At 44.2% G+C, this 19,044-nt stretch overlaps 1 protein-coding gene across 1 annotated transcript; it reads right to left on the minus strand.

The window, feature by feature from the left end:
* Nucleotides 1–15,975: 15,975 nt before the first annotated feature.
* Nucleotides 15,976–18,162, minus strand: FEZF1 (FEZ family zinc finger 1; the record flags this gene model as incomplete). Its single annotated transcript, XM_079533516.1, has 4 exons — nt 15,976–16,265; nt 16,721–16,853; nt 17,114–17,248; nt 17,371–18,162. 4 exons carry the CDS (start codon nt 18,160–18,162, stop codon nt 15,976–15,978), a joined length of 1,350 nt encoding a protein of 449 aa, XP_079389642.1.
* Nucleotides 18,163–19,044: the final 882 nt, after the last annotated feature.

Genomic DNA, 19,044 nt, shown 5'->3' on the forward strand with positions numbered 1-19,044 from the left:
CTGCCACAGACTGCATTTTGTGCTAGAATTTATGTGAGTAGAATCTGCAATGAACCTTCTATGCAGAGTTGTGTGTGTGCAAAACAATTAGAATGTGCTGCTGTTTTGGGCAGGTCCAAATCAGCTGCTCTGTGCAAAGCTAGGCAGACATTTCCCAGATATGTGACAGCTACTGTGCGTCCACTACAGAGCTGCCTTGTGCCCATAGGCAGTCACTCACACGTGCAGATACTCAGCATGGTTGGAGCTGTCTGCTGCCATGACTTGGCTGCCAGATGTCCTGGTGTCTCATTCAGCTTACAGCAAAGAGGACTTCTTTGGAAAAGCTTCATCCAGAAGCTCCCCTCCCCTTCTGTCACCTGCCCTCAAGTTTTAAATTGTTCCCAGTCCAGTCCTGAGTCTGCCTCTAAAGTACTTTTTTGGTTCTTGAATGTTAAAGAATTATTCAGTTCTACCTTTCCATCTAGCTCCAGTTTACAAGTCTATGATCTGACTTATTTCCTATTTCAGAAGTATCTTTCAGCTCTAATTTCCACAGTTTCTTCTGTGAGAAAGCAAGCCACTTGCCCAGTCCTGGTTTCCACCAGGAATATTTTCATGCAATCTTAGCTCCTTATGAGACCTAGGCTTGCAGTCAAAATCCTGTGCTTGAGAATATGAACATTTCGAGTAGTTAAGGTTCTTGGGCCAGGACCTGAACTCAGCCACTCAGATTAATTGGTCTCATAGGCTGGCCTTCCTCCTTAGAAGAATTGCATGGAAGAAAGTCCAATACTGAAAACATGGAAGCACTCTTCATGGAAATACATTTACTGTTTTAAACAAGTCTTTTATTGTTTCTGCATAACAACATCACTTATTATAGCTAACTATTGAAAAACAAACAAACAAAAGCCATTTTCATTTGATTTCATGTTCTTGCTCTATAATTTTGTCATCCATAATCCAGGAAGAAAACTCTCTCACTCCAGTGCAGTGAATTACTACATGACATTTGTGATGTTTCATTTCCCACCAAAAAAAAAAAAAAAAAAAGAAATTCAAGAGGCTGCAAAAAAAGCATGAGTCTCCTTTCTGTCTTGTACACAGGCTGGAAAATGCAAAGAACAATCATTACTAGCCAGAGCTTTATTAGACATGAAAAATAGCATCTGGAAGCAATGCTTGTCTTTTCCTCAGCAAAGAAAACTGCCAGCACCACAGCTTCTTCCAACACCACTTTAAGTATCTAGAGTCCAACCCAAAGCATCTCCACCTGCAGAGTCCTCCAGCACAACTCCACTTCTGCCCTACACGAGCTTACTCAGCAGCTGTGTCTTCCCTAGCATAGAAGTCTGACAGCCAAATTTGTTTTTCTTGGGGATGTTTATCTCACTTAAACCCCTAATTTTCTCTATACAATAGAGATTAGTCATGTTAACTCACAATTAAATCAGGAGTTAATCCCAAAAAGAAAACTCTTAATAACTCTTTCCCCTCCTATGTTCCAACAACCACTTTTGCCTGATAATATATCCATGATCTGTCGCATTTTAGCAACTATTTACTGAGGTTCCACCTAAATTTTGTATCCCCTCATTATTATCCCTGAAAATTATTTAAAGTTAGAAATAGAGTCATGAAGCAAACATGCATGCCAATGCTAAAGAGTTCTGCAGGACAGACATTCCACCCATGTACTGCTGTTTCTTATTTTGTGTGTGACAAGGACTTCATGTGTAATTACTGATGGTGTGAAACTTTGAAAACTACAGATTCTGCATTTAGATTTTAGATGATTCTGGCTGCTTTGCTGCTATACAAGGGTATTTTTGCCCTGATTGTGGTTGTCCCAATCACATCTGGGTGCCACACTCTAAGTTCTCTAAGATGCATAGTCTGTGCCATTCTGCATCTATACTAATTACAGTGGCAGAAGCCAGGCTAGACCCAGCACCCTGCATGTTTTGCCTTTCCCAGGTGAGAAAACAGCTGACCTTCTCCAAAGCTGGTGCAGAAGCCCAGCACATGACCCTGTGGAGGGTGTAGGAGCTGAGGCCCTGAGACAGGCACATGCCAGGGTGCAGGCCCGTTTACTGCAGCTGCAGGTTGTTAGCAGGCCTTCCAGTGCATCCCTCCACAGGTCTCTATCACTGTAAGCTGCCTCACCAAGATGCTAACGTACAAGCAGAGACAAATTAACACTGACACTGGCTTTTGTGCTAATGCCAGAAATGTGTTTTGCAAGAGCAGAAGCTGCTGAAGAAGCTGAAGTGGAAGTAGAGGTGGAAGGAGTTAATGGTGTTAATCTGCGCAGGATCTGAAGCTGCTAAGTGGTTGGCAATCCAGGAAGCTGCTCACTTCCGAATGGTATTGGGCAAAAGACAGAGATATCAGAGGAGTAAGGGTCTCAAGTGGCAAGTTCACTGAAGCAGAGGAAAAATCCAGATACGTTGGTTTTGCTGTTTCAGTCTTATTGTTCTGTCAAGAGAAAGACCTTTCATACAAAGAAGTGCTTTCTGTGAGATAAATCAGGAACCCACAGAGGCAGCTCTGTACGTGAGTAACCCAGTTATACCTATTTCACTGGTAAATGTGACATTATGGTGACTAAGACCACAAGAGGATGAGACACAAAAGAAATACAGAAGAGAAGAGATTACAAAAATATACAGTAATATCAGTGATATACATATGAAGTACAAAGGTATTAACAAGCAAGATCCTCCTGGATGACATGCTTGATCACATAAGGAATGAGCATGTGATCTCAGACAGCCAGCGTGGCTTCACCAAGGGAAGGTCATGCTTGACCAATCTGGTGGCCTTCTATGATGGAGTGACGGCATCAGTGGACAAGGGAAAAGTGACCAACGTCATTTACCTGGACTCAAACAAGGCCTTTGACATGGTCCCCCACCACATCCTTATCTCCAAATTGGAGGGATGTGGATTTGATGGGTGGACCACTCGATGGATAAGAAACTGGTTGAAAAGCTGCAGTCAGAGGGTGGTCATCAGTGGCTCTACGTCCATGTGGAGGCCGGTAATGAGCGGCGTCTCCCAGGGGTCTGTCTTGGGACCGGTGCTCTGTAACATCTTTATCAAGGACATCGATGGTAGAATCGAGTGGCCCTGGGCAACCTGGTCTAGTATTAAATGTGGAGGTTGGTGGCCCTGCCTGTGGTGGGGGGTTGGAGATTCATGATCCTTGAGATCCCTTCCAACCGTGGCCATTCTGTGATTCTGTGAATCAAGTACTAAATACAAAATGCATCAGTACGCCAGCAGACATTCCAGCTTAGAAACAGAAGCATGCAGCAAAGATATTACAGAGTATTTTTTACAGATGTGTATTACATCAGGAAGGAAGGGAATGTGTAGCACTATAGACACAGTGACACAGTGCAAAGCATCTTAACGAGCATCCCCCACTGACAAACAGAAACAGCTCAAGTCAGAAGGCACACAACTGAAGAACATCTCCAAAAAAAGTAATGCAACAGCAGTGAAAGTATGTTCCCTATGTTTGCCTACTATACAAGCTAAGAACTACATTTTGGTACGGCACACACAAATACATGAACAAATCCAGAAAAAAAAAAAAGAAAATCTTGTGACTTTTAAAATGGATGCTGGAACACAAATAAGCTTTTGAGAAAGAAGGTAGAGTTTGTACCATACCATGAGATTATTTTGGGAAATGTGATTAATGGGATGTACAACAGAGCAGGCACAGAAAGAAAATATGAACAGCACCTCTGTGCATGAGGACTTACCTGCAAATGTGGCACATGAAGGATGATACACTTACTGAAACTTCTACCAGGAAAAGAATGTAAAAGTACATCTCACAGCTGAGGGGAAAAAAGGAAAAAAAAAAAAAAATAAAAAAAAAAAATAAAGTAAAGTGTGTGAAAAGAAAGGGTATCAATAATTAGTCATGGCATTTCTGAATGCCATCTATTTTCTGAGGAATGCGTAATATATGGGTGGAGTTGAGTGACATAGTCATGTGCCTTCCAGCATAGGAAGGTGTTATTTGGCTAACTTTATTTAGCTAAGTTAGTTTGAATGCTTATGACTATAGGCAGGTATCACCAGCTGATCACAACTCCTCAATGATGATTTAGTTAGTAAATTAATAAATAAAGAAGGCAAAACTAACTAAGGCACATTTCATGCAACCAGTTTTAGAAGAGATGAATCATACTCTATGAATGCTTTTTCTTTCCGTAAGGGGATTCTGGACATTGACAGACAATTAGACCATGAATGCCTTCTATTAGGGCACAAAAAAACACTGCTTTCTAATTATCCTCTGTATCTGTTGATCAGACTTACTGGGCATAATGTATGTGTTTTGAAGTCTTGCTTGTACCACTTGTTTAGTTTGAATTTTCTTTTGCTGTGAGCAGTTTGACCTATGACAACATGTTAAGATAGAATCAGTGACACTAAGTACCACGAATTGGTGTCTTCACAATGAGTATGGAAAAATATATGTAACAGCCTTCTAAATACTGACCTCCAAAAGTAGTATGGCTGCAATCAAACTGCTCAGCGGGAGCGGTCTCCAGCCTTGCCCTGAAATTGGTTGGTTGGCACATGGTAGATGATGCTGGTGACAGTCTAGCAGTTAGGTAGCGTGACTGAGATTCAGTGCCAGGAAGGTTCCCAAGCTCTACCTGATCAACAGTTTTGGAAGTAGCCAGTGCAACCACTCTAATAGCAAGGACAGGATCTGTTTTCTATTTCCTAAACTTGAGCCTATGTCCCCATTGGGATGTTATTTCTGAGCAGCTTCTGATGCTTGAGGACTTCCTGCAAGCCAAGTGCATCTGTGCAGGGTCCCAAGCTTGGGTAGTGACAAGACACGGGTACCTTTGAGAGGAATTAACAAAGCCCCAGGAACAAAGTATTCTGATACAGGTTTGGATGAATACATGCGTTTTTTTTTTCCCTGTGGGTGTTTGTGTCTGGGGGGTAGGGAAGAGTTAACTAATTATGCAAAATGAAATTATGGGGAAAAACAAGTTGGTAACCTTGTGTTTTCCCGAAAACTTCCCACTGAATTTCAGCTATTTGCTTTCAATTACCAGTCCCTCCCCCTCAAAAAAAAAAAAAAAAAAAAAAAAATTGCTTAAATCTCTGCCCTTCATAAATGAATCGCTGAGCAAAGACTTAGTTCAATTGGATTTCACAGAGATGACAGGATCTGTCAGTGACTTTAACAATGAAGGTTTTCTCCTACATCTAGTTTTGTATGCCAAGTTTCTTTGTGCTTCACCACAGCCTTAGACACAATCCGTGTAATTCCAGTGCAAAAGTCTAACTCAAGAGTGTTTCTTCAGTGTGGGGAGGGATCTGCTATGTACAATTTATAAGCAACACAGTCACCCACCTAATCATTATGAGGAGTTAAATGAGCACATAATTCAAGGATATCTTGTAATGACCCACTTTTGTCTTTAATATGGACGAATATAAGATGATAGCATTAGTGGTCTGATTGGGATTTAAAACAAAAAAACAACACAATTTTGAATTCCATCTGTCTTCCTTGACAACAAGTTCCTTCAGCGGTGTGAAAATGGTTCAGGACAGAAAAGCCAATACCAGAACACTTTTCCAGCTAATAGATATCAAACCCCTGCATGTTTTCATGTGACAAAGATCAGTAAAACAAAGAAACAAAGCCAACCAGGATGTGCTGCTCCCTCACAAGGATCACTAGAGCTCAGTCTTGGCTGTGTCCATCACGAAGTCTGCATACCACAGGATCTAGCCGTGTAAAGCACAGAGAAGAACTGAGTTAGATCCTTAGGCCATTGAGTCACATTTGAAGCCTATTCCCTTTTATAGGATAATAGCCTATACAATATATAAGCAGAAAATTGGCAGCTCCTTTACACTGCTATTAGTGTTAATAGCTAATGAACTATAAAAGCGACAGGGTTTTTTTTTTCCCCAATTGATTAATTTAAATTTAACCTTAATTTGTTTAGATCTCACTGAGAAGCCGCTACCTTATTCTGAGCTACAACTGTTGCAATTAGCAGAAGTATCCCACTGTGAATATAAGGCTGATTGCATGCTATGCATCTATTGTGAGATGACACTGCTTAGATGTCTGTTGAAGAGATCAGACAACTAACTCCAAAAATACAGGATTATTTGCAAATATTTAGTCAGCAGCATATTCTGAAATGGACTGTTTCCATTTCAAAAAGCATACGCATGTTTTATAGCATGATAACATGTTGTGGGTGGAAAATATTGCATGCCTTATTTATTATGTCCACTGTTTCTGAGACTCATTTTTACAGCTATGAACAAAATGTTTATTTTTTTGTGATACATTTCTGTTCTCCTCTTTTTGTCCTCAGAATTCTTACCACTTGGATTCTAACATAGCATCTCTGCAGAGCAAGTAGATTTATAAAGAAGATGTAACACTTGAGGGAAGTTTGTGTCATCGTTAAAGCAGTACAGGAATGAGGGGAGGGGTGTGTGTAAGTTGTTCATAGTTGCTGTTTTGATGCTACATGATTTTGTTGTTGGGAATTCATTTTGCTGATGTAAGAGAAGTTTGTGAAGTTTAGGTGATAAATCTTTATAAATGTACATTGTAATGTGTTATTGTATGTATCTAATGCAGATTTCTATCACGAGCTTTCAAACACCCATATCTCACTCACACTGGTGCCACCTTCAGTGGATGGCAAATTTAAGACACTTATGTCAAGTTTTTAATGAAAATAAACTATTTAAAAATACTAGATTGTTTTTCATCATTAGATAAACCCTAAGAAGGGGATTTAAAAAATGTGTGTCGAAACTGTAAAGACCTTCTGTTGCTCATGCTGAAGAATTACTTCTTACCAGAAAAGAGGATACTGTAAGGTATCACCAGATTTTTAAAAGCAGTAACAAAGTAAAGCTCTGTGGTACTGGAGCACATCCAGATCAACTGCAGTGTGGCTTTCCTGATGGCTGGGAAAGCCGCATGTCAATAGCAAGCTATTAGTTAAAAATAAAGGTACTGTCAATTATATTTTACTTTTCTAGATTACTGACAGCATAGGGTAATCACGCACCAAAACCTGTGTTATCTGGCCTTTCTGACTCAAAGGAGAGAGATTTCTTCATTCATTTTAATAGGATGTAAATTCCACTCTCAGTAAAAGAGACCCTGCACAAACAAACAAAACAGAACAAAAAACACCACATAAAACACCTCAAAACACCTCACTACAACTCCAGACACCATCATTGTTATCAGAACATTGTAATTTCACATTGACTCTTCAATATCACAGCATGGCAGAAGCCCTGGTGTTCAAGATGAAGGGTCACCAAACTACAGTCCTTCATTGCACATGAATCACAAACGTGACACGTGCAGCTGCCATGCCAAGGAGATATAAAAAGACTCACGAGTGAGGAGCTGCTGGTAAACAGCCTGCTGATTAGTTCCATTCCCCAGAGGTGGGAAGAGGCAAGAAAACAGGTGGTGTCTGCAGTCACTGCCATCAGCTCTTCTAGGTCTCAGCTTTGCACCTGATCCAACCCCAGCAGTCTCAAGACCACTGTGAGACTACTCCTAGCACTTCTCTCCTCTTGGCTTCCCAAGGATAAGGTAGGGGTATGATGGCTCTCAAACATTTGAAGAGGTTGATAGGTATCCAAGTGTCAAGAAGGTTGTCTGCACTTGTTGCAGGTGTTTCAGAGATAAAGCAAGTATTCCCTTCTGTGCAACTTCATGCAACCCACATGTTATGTATGTGTGGAAAATATGGATAGTTTTATGTAGCTAAATTTGCTTATGCTAGCCTTGGTTAGATAAACTTACTCATTCTCCAAGGACATCATTTTCAAATACAATTTTCTGGAAAGGCGGGGATATAAAAAATAAATTTATCTTGAATGAAGAGAGTTTTTGTTTTGTTCTTTAAGCAAATGAAGGATGGGATTCCTGATGATTTCAAACTGTTGCAAAGTTTAAACAACTTAATAAATTCAAATTAATTTTGAGTGTTCCTTTAAAAGGAGACAGCAGAAATCTCCTTGAATTTAGTTCTTCACAGCAGAAACCACAACTTTTCTGATCCCTCAGTAGTGCTAACAACTAGAAATAGCAACTGTTTTGGCACTACCTGTAGCACTTACAGCTTTCTGGGCCAGTCTGCCCAGACATTTAGCTACTCTGTAAAGTCTTTTAGACAAAACCATAGGCTCCTGAAACAGTCTTTGCATCTTGCACGAAGGAGTCTTAAAAGGTACCAGTTTTCAAACACAAGTTAAGCCTGATAGTGAAATGTAAAAATTGCTAGAATTCAGTTCACCCAGTATGTAAAAGTGCTTAGTCTACATAATACAAGATGGAGTGCCCAAACCCAAGGAGAAAGAAGAAAACAGGCAGGTCATGTTATCTTCAATGAGAACACTTTCCATCTCTCTTCTTTGGGCTAAGATACTGCGCAGCCAGGTACACAAGATGTAGAGTAACCAGCAACTACAGAATGTACTCATGAAGCAGCAGGAATGGGATCCCACAGCTGCCTCCAAGGCTGTTTGGAAACAGCACATCCACCTCAGCTTGGTTTGCTCTGAAAGCATGACCTAGGAGAGAAGATGGAGTCATTTTTGCTTACTGTTCTGCTGGCCCCATCAATACTGTCACATCCAATGCAAGCCAACTAGAAGGCATGAAGAGTGCTTTCTCTCTGTGCGCTCCATGGCCTAGAGATGAAGATTCTCTCCTAGGATGCAGATGCTGGGGCAATGACTCAATCCAGCCAAGCCGGGCACAGCTCCTCACCCTCCTGCTGTGGTGATAAGCAACTTCACCACCAAGATCTTATGCAGAGAACACTAACAGCCTTCACTGGGATTTCCTCCTGTTCTCCCAGCAGGCTCCAGGAACTGGATTTCCTAGAAGGCTGCTAGAAGAAAGCAAACTACCAACAAGGAAAGACATATGTGACACAAGAGAAACTGAGTCTATTTTTCATGCCATTTCAGACACCTATGTCTCTCCACTGACTGCGCAGAAGAGGTAGAAATTTATGTTCATTTGCTGTTAAGATATCCCAACTTCACTGTAGTCATTACCCAAGGTAGGCAAGTTGATTGGACTCACACTGCTTTGAACAAGACTGTTCTGAATGGAAGACTGCTCAAAAAAAACACAGTGAAAATAAATGATTTGTAACTGAATTATTCTATGTAATGTTTAGCAACTATTTGACTGGGAAAAAAAAAGGGGGAGAGAGATCTTCATTCGGCACTAGGGTGTAAAAAAAAATCTTTCAAAGATTTTTTGAAAGAAAAAATTCCTGGGGCAGAGGAACAACTGAATTAACAGCACAGAATGAACAATTAATTCACAGAATCTAAAGTAACAAACAGTCTATGGACAGGTGCACCTGAGATTCCTGTTATTGATGTTAAAATTATTTCTATCTAGCTATAGCTTGCTTAAGCATGCAAAGATCATCTTAAATAATCCAAATTAAAACAAATGGATCTCTTACAGAATATCAGTACTGAAAATCTGTAATTAGGACAATTTCATGCCACAGACCTAGGACGCAAGGCAAAACTCTAATTTTCTCTCTTGTGCTATGACTACTTGTCATTTATGTGAAAAGATGCAGTAAAAGCAGGAAAGACAGAAAAAATAAAATAAAATAAAATAAAATAAAATAAAATAAAATAAAATAAAATAAAATAAAATAAAATAAAAAAACCAACTATGCTGACGTTATAGCACTGAACTCAGCCCAGCAGACCCTTCCTTACTCTTAAGCTGGTTGTCTCTGGTTTCATAGTGTCACAGAATCACAGAGTTGCTCAGGTTGGGAAAGACCTTAAAGATCATAAAGTCCAAACACAACCTAACCATACTACCCTAACAACCCTTCTGCTAAGCCATGTCCCCGAGCACCACATCCAAAAGCAAATTCCTCCCAAAGCAACAATTTCTTTTGTACAGATGTTTTATCCAAGTTGCCCTCTAAATTTCTACAGGGTTATAAATGCTGATTTGCTTAAATTATTTCTATAAGAAAGATTTAAATTTAGAAAGATTTAAAAATGTCTTACAAAGTAGCACCCTCTGTAATCAGTACAGAGGCAGATTTCAGTTAAATACAGTAAATGTAGCTCAGCAGTGATGTACTCCTGTGCCTACATATATTACAGTAATTCTTTGGCCCCTCCAACTTCCACTACAAGTCAGTGTGATGAGCAACCACATTCAGCATCAGGGAACAATCTGTGACTGCTTTTTCAAGAAATATGAGTTCTGTTCTCAGGTAATTCAGCCTCTGCTGCAGTTATTGTCCTTACACAGCTTAACACTGCCACACACACTATAATAGTGCACTGCGTTTCTAAAGCCTTGTGAGAAGCAGCACACTCCCTAACAAACAGAAACACTGTTTATAGGAGAGGGCATCTCTGCTTCTTACTACTAGCAAATCAGAAGTTCTTAAAATTAGCAAATCAAAAAGCCTATGAGTTCATTATCTGAAATCATAATAATTACAAGTTGTCCACAAAAGTAATTATGAATTTGTTTTGGTCTTTACCTAATTTTTCCAGTCAGTGCTGCTGTCTCTCTTCAAACCAGAGTCAGATGTTCCCAAAAATTGAAAAATGTCATCAAATTCATTTCTCATTTTCCCAATTTCACTGTAGGCAAAAGCATTAGTGGGTATAAGCAAGCACTGGCCCCCAACTTTTAATATTAAAAAATAATAATTAAATATTAAATATTAAATATTAAATATTAATATTAAATTAATTAAATTAATTAAAATAATTAAAAAGGCTTGAAGTATTTTAAGATTGTATCCCTATTTATAATGTGCAGAGTACTGTATTTTCTGGCAAGCTTGAAAGAAAGAAATGATTAATCAATTACTGCATTCCTCATCAGTATTTTTGATACCTTGTTTTAGGAATCAACACGTTATTTCTATAAAATCTAGCAGGTAATAAAGAAATAAGACAATCTTTTGCATTTTCTGGTGAACATGGAAATAGAAACAGTGTTTTCCAGTTACAAAGCTAAATGTGTTTTTTTTCTTCTGAACATACTGTGGTTCAGATTTTGTTTAACTTCATCAGTAATTAATTACTGTCACAAATGCTTGTTCAGAAAAAAAATATATTAATCTGAAAGTATTTATCACCCAACAGTTTTTCATTATTGCTACTTAGAAAGCTCTTGTTCAAGACTATTTCTCTCTAAGTCGAGTTAGACAAAGTTTTTACATGGACCTATAAACTCGTCTGACATTTCATGGTAATATCAAGAGCTTAGCACATTTTTAATATATATTTTGAAAAGGTTTTTTTTTTTTTGTCATCAGTTGTACTTAATTGCTCTGAGCTGAAGTACTCTAAATCAAGGTTTCTCTCACATGCTGTGTCCATCTGCAACTGAATCTTGATGTTCCACTACTGAAACGAAACATTTATTCTACCCGTGTAGCTGTACATAAGCTGCTTGCTTGACATATTTTCAAAGTATCGATTTTTCTATCTGAAATAAAACTTAAGATGTATTTTTTATATAAATAAATGCATAGAAACAGATTATCTAAGTTTTAATTGATCAGTAACTGAAGATTTCTTAGAAATCACATAATAATGGTGCTGAAACATCAGTCATCTGAAGGGCAGAAAGGTAGGCGATGTTTTTTACTTTCCACAGTCATGGTTATAGGATTTAATACTGTGCCTAATCAAATATGCAGGGATTCAATCAGAGCATGTGACTGAACAGTACAGCCATTAAACAACTTCTGTGAAAGCTGCAAAGAAGGACAGAAAATAGACACAGCTCACCCTTCATCACAGTATGTACTTGGTGCAGGTTGCACTGTGCCATGTGACCCTACAGCAACAGATCCAGCCTGGAGGCTCTTGCTGCAAGCAGAAGGGAACTCAGTGGCATATGGAGCTAGAACCACCACTACTAAAAGCAGAGGAGCCAAAACCACTGCTGTGTTAAGAGGCAGCAGCTTTCTTGCATCTAGTTTACAGGCACTGTCCAGCTGAGCTGTCCTGGAGCTAAGCTGTGACCAGACACCTCCATTTCAGCCAGCTCCAGATGGACCCAGATGCTTTCTTTCAACCCTCTTTTGCCACTGTTGTGGTAATGAAAGGGAGAAGAGAGTGAAAAATAAAAAAAATCAAACTCAAGACAGTCTCTTGATTAAATACTATCCCAAATCCGTTTTGAGAGCATTGAGATATGCTGGGTGATATGAGAGATGCCATTTATGAACAGGAATATATGTCTTTTTATGGACCATTTATGAACAGGAATATGGTTTTGGATAGCTTTTGAAAGGCTTTGTGTTTAGCTTACTTTTCAATATGCATGGATTTTTTTCTTTTTAATTAGCAAACAAAGGTCTTCCTGTCCCCTTTTTTTGCAGGGAGAGGAAGGGGCTGATCACCACTACAGCAGTAACATGTAGTGGTAACATGAAACTGGTACCATTCATCTTCTGAAAGAACTCTGCACCTGACTCTGCAATATCCTGCTGTTGATGCATTTTATTTTTACAGTGATGGACACACAGCTGCTTTCGTAATTCTGGTCACTCTTCAGGCATAGGGTACTTTCAGCTTTGACACACATTAACATAATTGTAGCATCTGACAAGCACAGAAGAATTCTCTGCTCAGTCAAATTTGAGAAAACCTGGGTGGGGGGTAGAGGGCAACAGCTCTTCCTCCACAAGGGCTCTCAGCTCCAGCAATCCATAGGCACCAGCCTCATCTCTCTTTTATTCAGTATAAAAGTGAAGTTACTGTGATTGATAGAGAGACAGGCTACAGTGTCCTCAGGATGCTAATGCTCAGCTCTGCAGCTCTGTTTATGTCAGACTAAGAGGCATCCGTGCTCTCATTCCCCAAAATCTACAAGGCACTGGCAGGATATGGGTGACCAGTTGTTGTACAGGATATGGGGGTTTGGCTGGCAAGAAGGCACCAGGAAATTTAAACGTTCTGCGAGGTACAGGTGACTCCATTTTTTCCTGTAAAAATTATTCACAATTGAAAAAAAAAAAAATAAGGAGAGGGAACAAGAAGTATGAAATACCTGGTAGGTATCACTGAAATACCTGGTAGGTATCACTGTTAACAGCTCTTAGCTTTGGATGTACGTGAAACTGTGGTTTCTGTCTGTCGTGGTGAATTCACCAGCTCTGAATTGCCTTTGACCATTAACTAGAATATCACTTAACCTGAGATTAATCTTGAAAGACAGGAAATGAAAGGTAATGGTGAGCAGGCCTTCTGAGACATGTTTTAATCCCAGCCTTTGACACAAATATGGGTTTGTCTAGTGAAATAACAAATGAGCTATCCTTATTTCCCTGTAATGTCCTATTTCTATAGTGTTTATCTCAAGAAATGTAGGAAGGAGAAACACTTACACATGCCCATCACCAGCTTTTTCTGCTTCACCTTGGAATAACACTAGAGTGTCTCGCTTCCACTCCATTTCAAAATGGGGTCACTAATGTGCATAAGTTCCTCAGTAAAAAAGCATTTTTCATGGGGAAGACACAGAAGAATCCAGATTATGCAGTTACTGGAGATCTTTTACAGAAGGGAAGGCAAAATATTGATTGTTGTTTATAAACCCGCAAATGGCCTACAGTCAAGCAACACCAGAAATTCTCTCTCCATCTCTAGCAGTTGTAGTCATTCAAAAGGGACAAATTAACCACCACCATCACCCAAGGAAGCCTGAGCCCTTTTTACTATCAGCACTTTGCAAGAGAGAAACTACAGAGAGCAGACAACTCTCAGGCATCAGAGTAAGCAGAGCACAGCCTTCTGTGGTGCTCAGGCTTAATGGAGACCTTTAATTTGAGAATGCCAATGCATACTCACCCAAAGTCGGTCAGATTAAGTTTTATAGTATATTTACAGTGTACAGTCATATTCTTTCATCATGATATGATTTTGAGAATTACAGCGTGCCTGCAGTGCTTGGGTAGCTTTGAACAGTTCTCAAAAAGCTGTGAAATAAAGATGCTTAACACCCTGCTGACACAGTTGCAGTGTCTTGTACTAGCACACTTGTTGAGCAATAAGAGAACTAAGTTGTACTTCAGCTCTGATTTTATTTCAGTCAGAGATTCACACAAATGGTACACCCACGTAATTTCAGCGGGATCTTTGGGGCATCTTACCTCTCATTACACAGCACTGAAGTTTACATTGGCAACCATGAAAGGAAGAAGAACCAGTAGCGCACAATTCAGCTGTTTGGGAAAGCATTCCTCCCCACTGAAACATCAATTTGCTGTAAAAAGACATCGCTGGGGAGAACCAGACTCTATCAGCCCTCATGCCCCTTTCCCTTTGCAGAGCCTCCATCCTTTCCCTTCCTCCAGCATAAAAGCCAGAGCTGAGCAGTGCAGAGGAGCTCTGGGGGTAAAACCCAGTTTTACCCAACCCTCATTCTTTCAAGGCCACCAAAAGCAGAGAACTGCTCCATGGACAGGGCCTGGAAGCTGCCCCTGCCCCTCTAAGTGGCAAAGGTGCACTTGCAGCAAGGAGGGCGCTGCCAGCCACTGGGCCACCTGAGGGACAGCACCGACATCTTGCCCTGCACTGCCATCTCGTCCCACTCCGAGGGCCTTATGAGGGGCTGAGCCCTGCTTGTGGTGCTGCCAGGATCTGTCTGACATCCAGATGCGACCTGTTGCTTTGCTTTTTCACAGGCGCAGTCAGTTACTCAGAGGAGTTCCTCAGCGATCTGTGAAAGGAGAAGCCTCGCTTTCTCTCTCACTCACCCTCGCGCTCAGAGGAGCGCTCCCAGCAGCACCCGAGGCTCAGACCATCCGGCTGCCCGTACCCTGCCCACAGCCGGGATGCGGGATGACACCCCATCGTGGTTGACGGGGCCGTGCTGTGTCCTTACAGCCGCACCCGGAGGACAGCAGGTGCTGCGCAGCGAGGCACGGGCAGGACCCGGCCGCCCCTTCGCGCAGCCCCGGCCGCAGCCGCGCCCCTCACGACCCGGCAGCGCGGCCCGGCGGCCATGTCTGACCCACTCCACTCCCCGGCCCAGGACTGCCCCCGCCCTCCCACCTCCTCGGCCACGCTTTCATGGCTCGGTTTGGCAGAGTCGGCCGAGCAGCTAATAACATAACAACCCTGCTTTGATCAATCCGAACTAATTACCCCTCTTAATTAAAGTCTTTAGAGGTCGTGTCGGTGTTTTGGCAGGGAGCGGAGCGCAGCCTCGGGGACCTGTCGTCCCCCCCCCCCCCGGCCCCCGCGTGTGCGGACATTCATTTCCAACCAACGAACGCATCATCATTATTTGTCTTTTTTTTTCTTTTCTTTTCTTTTCTTTTCTTTTTTTTTTTTTTTCTCACGTGCAAGAGTCAAACCGAAACCGAAATTCCAATCCGTACACAGCGAAGCCGCTCTGTCCATATAGATACGATAGTGAGGGGTGGGGGCAGGAGGAACCGGCGGAGAGCACCCCGCGGGCGCCGGGGACGGGCAGGGGCCGCGCGTGGCATACATACATCGAAATAATTAAAGAGGTGCAGCATTCCCGACCCGGGTAACACAGATCCCAAATAAATACAGCAGAAATTGGCTTGGCGTTTTTCTTTCTTTCTTTCTTTCTTTCTTTCTTTCTTTCTTTCTTTCTTTCTTTCTTTCTTTCTTTCTTTCTTTCTTTTTTCTCTTTTTTTCTTTCCAAACCATCTCTCCACCTGAGATGCGACAACGACCAAAAAAAAAACCAAAAAACAAAACAAAACAAAAAAAAAACAAACAAAAAAGTATTTAAAAAAAAAAAAAAGAAAGAAAGAAAGAAAGAAAGAAAAAAGAAAAGAGAAACCGAACCAACCAGTCCCATATAAATGTTAGTGTCGACATAGAGCATAACACACGGAACCGCTTAACGGGCGCATGCAGGGGGCGGGCGCGGGGCGCTCAGGGCTGCGCGGGGCCCGGGAGCAGCGGAGGCGGCGGGTCGGGGCCGCCCAGCTCGGCCGGGGGCCGGGGCAGCCCCATGGCACTGTCGTGCAGCTTGCGGACGTGCTTCTTGAGGTCAAAGTTCCGGCAGAAGCCTTTGCCGCAGGTGGGGCAGGTGAAGGGCTTCTTGTCGTTGTGGGTGTGCATGTGGAAGGTGAGGTTGTACACCTGGTGGAAAGCCTTGTTGCAGATATTGCACTTGAATTGCTTTTCCCCGCTGTGGGTCAGCTTGTGGTTTTTGTAGTTGCCTGAGGAGAGAAAGAAGAAGGGCAGGGTGCTGAGAGCCGGGCGGGGGGAAAGACAAGCAGCCCCGTACCGTCCGCAGAGCCCGGAGTTAGTGGGAAACGACAGCCCCCCTCCCAAAAACGCTTCCCCCCTTCCACGACATCTCCGTCACAGACACGGAGGGAATTATCGAGTAAAACAAAATGGCATAAATCGCAAAAGAAAGTAAACAAAACCGGCCAGAACCCTCCCGTTAGAGCCGTGAGAACAACGACGGCTGCCATCCCCGGCACTCGGGGCACAGGACAAGCGGTCCCCGGCACCCCTACAAAACGAAACCCTAAACCGGGGCTCACGGGGAACGGACGGGGGGTGGCGATACCTCGGAACGAACCTCAGTCTCCAATAACGGAAATAAACAGAGAAATCCTCTTCCCACCCTCTCCCCGCCGCCAGTGGTGCCGGGGCCCGCCGGTACCTTTCTGGTGAAATCCTTTGCCACAGAATTCGCAGACAAAGGGTTTGTAGCCGGCATGGATCCGCGTGTGCGTGTTCAGGGTCGAGCTCCGGTTGAAGGCTTTGCCGCACTGGTTGCACTTGTGGGGCTTCTCCTGGGGGGAAACAAACGCGGGTCACGGCTTTGGGCTGTCTGCGTGTTAGTTTGGCTGCTTGCAGCTGGCAGCGGCGCTGAGATGCTCGGCGCTGCCCGCACTGAGCGGGGAGATCCGCCGTGCCCACACGGCAGAAACCAAACGAAATCACCCCAAAGCCGCGGGCTGCACCCCTCCAACCCCACCCCCGGCCCGAGCCCCGCCGTTCCGGGCCCCGCACGGCGCCGATAACCCCGCGGTTGCGGTGAGAGAGAGCTCACCTGCGTGTGGATGATCTTGTGGCGGCACAGCGTGCTCGCCTGCCTGAAGCCCTTCCCGCAAACTTTGCAAACGAAGGGTCTGGCTCCCGTGTGCACCGGCATGTGGCGAGTTAGGTTATAGTGTGCATTGAACACCTTCAAAGTTAAAGCGGACAAAAGAGAAGAGCGCGGTTAGCGACCGAGGGGACCGCCGTCGTGTACAGCGCAGAGCGGAGCACGCGGCGGGGACGGGAGGGAGGCGGCGGGGCTCTACTTGCCTTTCCGCAAACTTCGCACGTGAAAACTTTGGGCTTGCTGCTCGGCGAGCCGCGGCCGAACTCCGCGCTCTTGTAGGCGATCTTTTCCGAGAGGATCTGGGCGCTCTCCTTCATGTAATGCTGCAGCTGTGCCTGCGACAAGTCCTTGAAGGCCACCCCGGCGGGGAACTTGTCGGCGGGCGGCAGCACCAGCTTGTTCCGCTCCGCCAGGTAAGCCTTGGGCTGCGGCTGCAGCGGGGAGCTGAGGAAATAAGAAGCCACCGGGTGGATGTTGACACCGGAGGCCGGGTGACAGGGGCCGTCGCCTCGGTTGAAATAGCACAGGGCTCCCATGGCGTGGAAGGAGGAGTGATTGACCACTCGGGGTCTTACCAGTTTGTACTGCTGCAAGGGCAGGGCGTCGCGGGGGAAATCTCCTTTCAGGCTCAGGGCACAGTTCAAGAGATCGCCGCAGCTGAAGGAGGGCGAGGAAGAGGAGTCCAAGGGCGCCTTCCTGGGCTCCGCGCCCGCCGCTTTGCCCAGGGGGTCGTACGCCACCGGCACGAAGGGGATCATGCAGGGGATGGAGGAGCCGAGGTGCAGCGGGTGCTTGGCGTCGCCTTTGGCCGCGGAGCCGTGCAGGAGCTGCGGGACGGGCACGGAGCGGGGCTCGGGCGTCCGCGCCATGATGCGCTCGATGGAGAAGGCGAGGGGCTTGGGCGTGCCGATCATGGTGCTCCTCGCAGAAAGGCTTTCTCTCGCCGGAGGAGCCGCGAGGATTTTGGTCGCCGTGTGATGGCCACTATTGTCCATGGCTGGCTCTCGTTTGTTCGCCCGCTTTGAGCCGCTTTGGTAGACGCCTCTTTTTTTCTCTCCCCCCCCTCTCTCTGTCACTCTCTGCCCCTTCTCTCGTCACCGGTCCGCACGCACGGGGAGCGGCCGCCGCCGCACCGGCGGAACCAGCTCAGCCCGGCGGACTCACGCCAGCCCATCGCGGCGCACTTTGGCGCACCAATGACTCGGGACAATCGCTGCTTATTTCTATCAATAGAAAGTGTTGTGTCAATAACGCAGCCGAGATCTCACCAATCGTTAACTTCCAAGAGGAGAAGGTAAACTAGATAATTGCTCAATTCGCTTCCAACAGTCAACAGGAAAAGTTTTTGCCCCCCCAGCAAGCGGCTACTTTTCATTGGCGCCCGCGCCTCCCCCGCCCCGGGAAGGAGGCGGCTCTCGCTCCGCGCCCCTCTCCCCTCTCTCCCTCTTTTTTTTTTTTGTTTTGTTTTGTTTTGTTATTATTATTATTATTCGCAATCTGCTTAACCAGGCTTTAGAGGCCAAGCAAATCCGAGATCAATTTTCTTGTTTGGCTTTAAGTGACATCATCTAAAATCATTGTCCAAGTGCTAAATAGGGATGTGAAACCCAATTCGAGGGCAGGCGCCGGGCTGTTTGTCACACGAGGCGCTGCGAAGGAGCGATGCAAGGGGAAGCGCTCGGTTCTTGCCACTTCCCAGCCCGAGCTCTCTTTGTGCGGCTGGGAGCGGGAGGGAGACGGCTGTGCTGCTCCTGGGGTCGCTCCGAGCTGCTCGCTGCTCTCACTAAGGGGATCGGGAGGCGGCGAAGCCTTTGGGAAAAGCAGCGAAGGAGGCAGAGGGAGTGCGGTGTGTGGCGGCGAGGAAGTCCCGGCCGCGT

This window comes from Tetrao urogallus, assembly GCF_951394365.1.
Source record: "Tetrao urogallus genome assembly, chromosome: 1".
Classification (NCBI taxonomy): Eukaryota; Metazoa; Chordata; class Aves; order Galliformes; family Phasianidae; genus Tetrao; species Tetrao urogallus.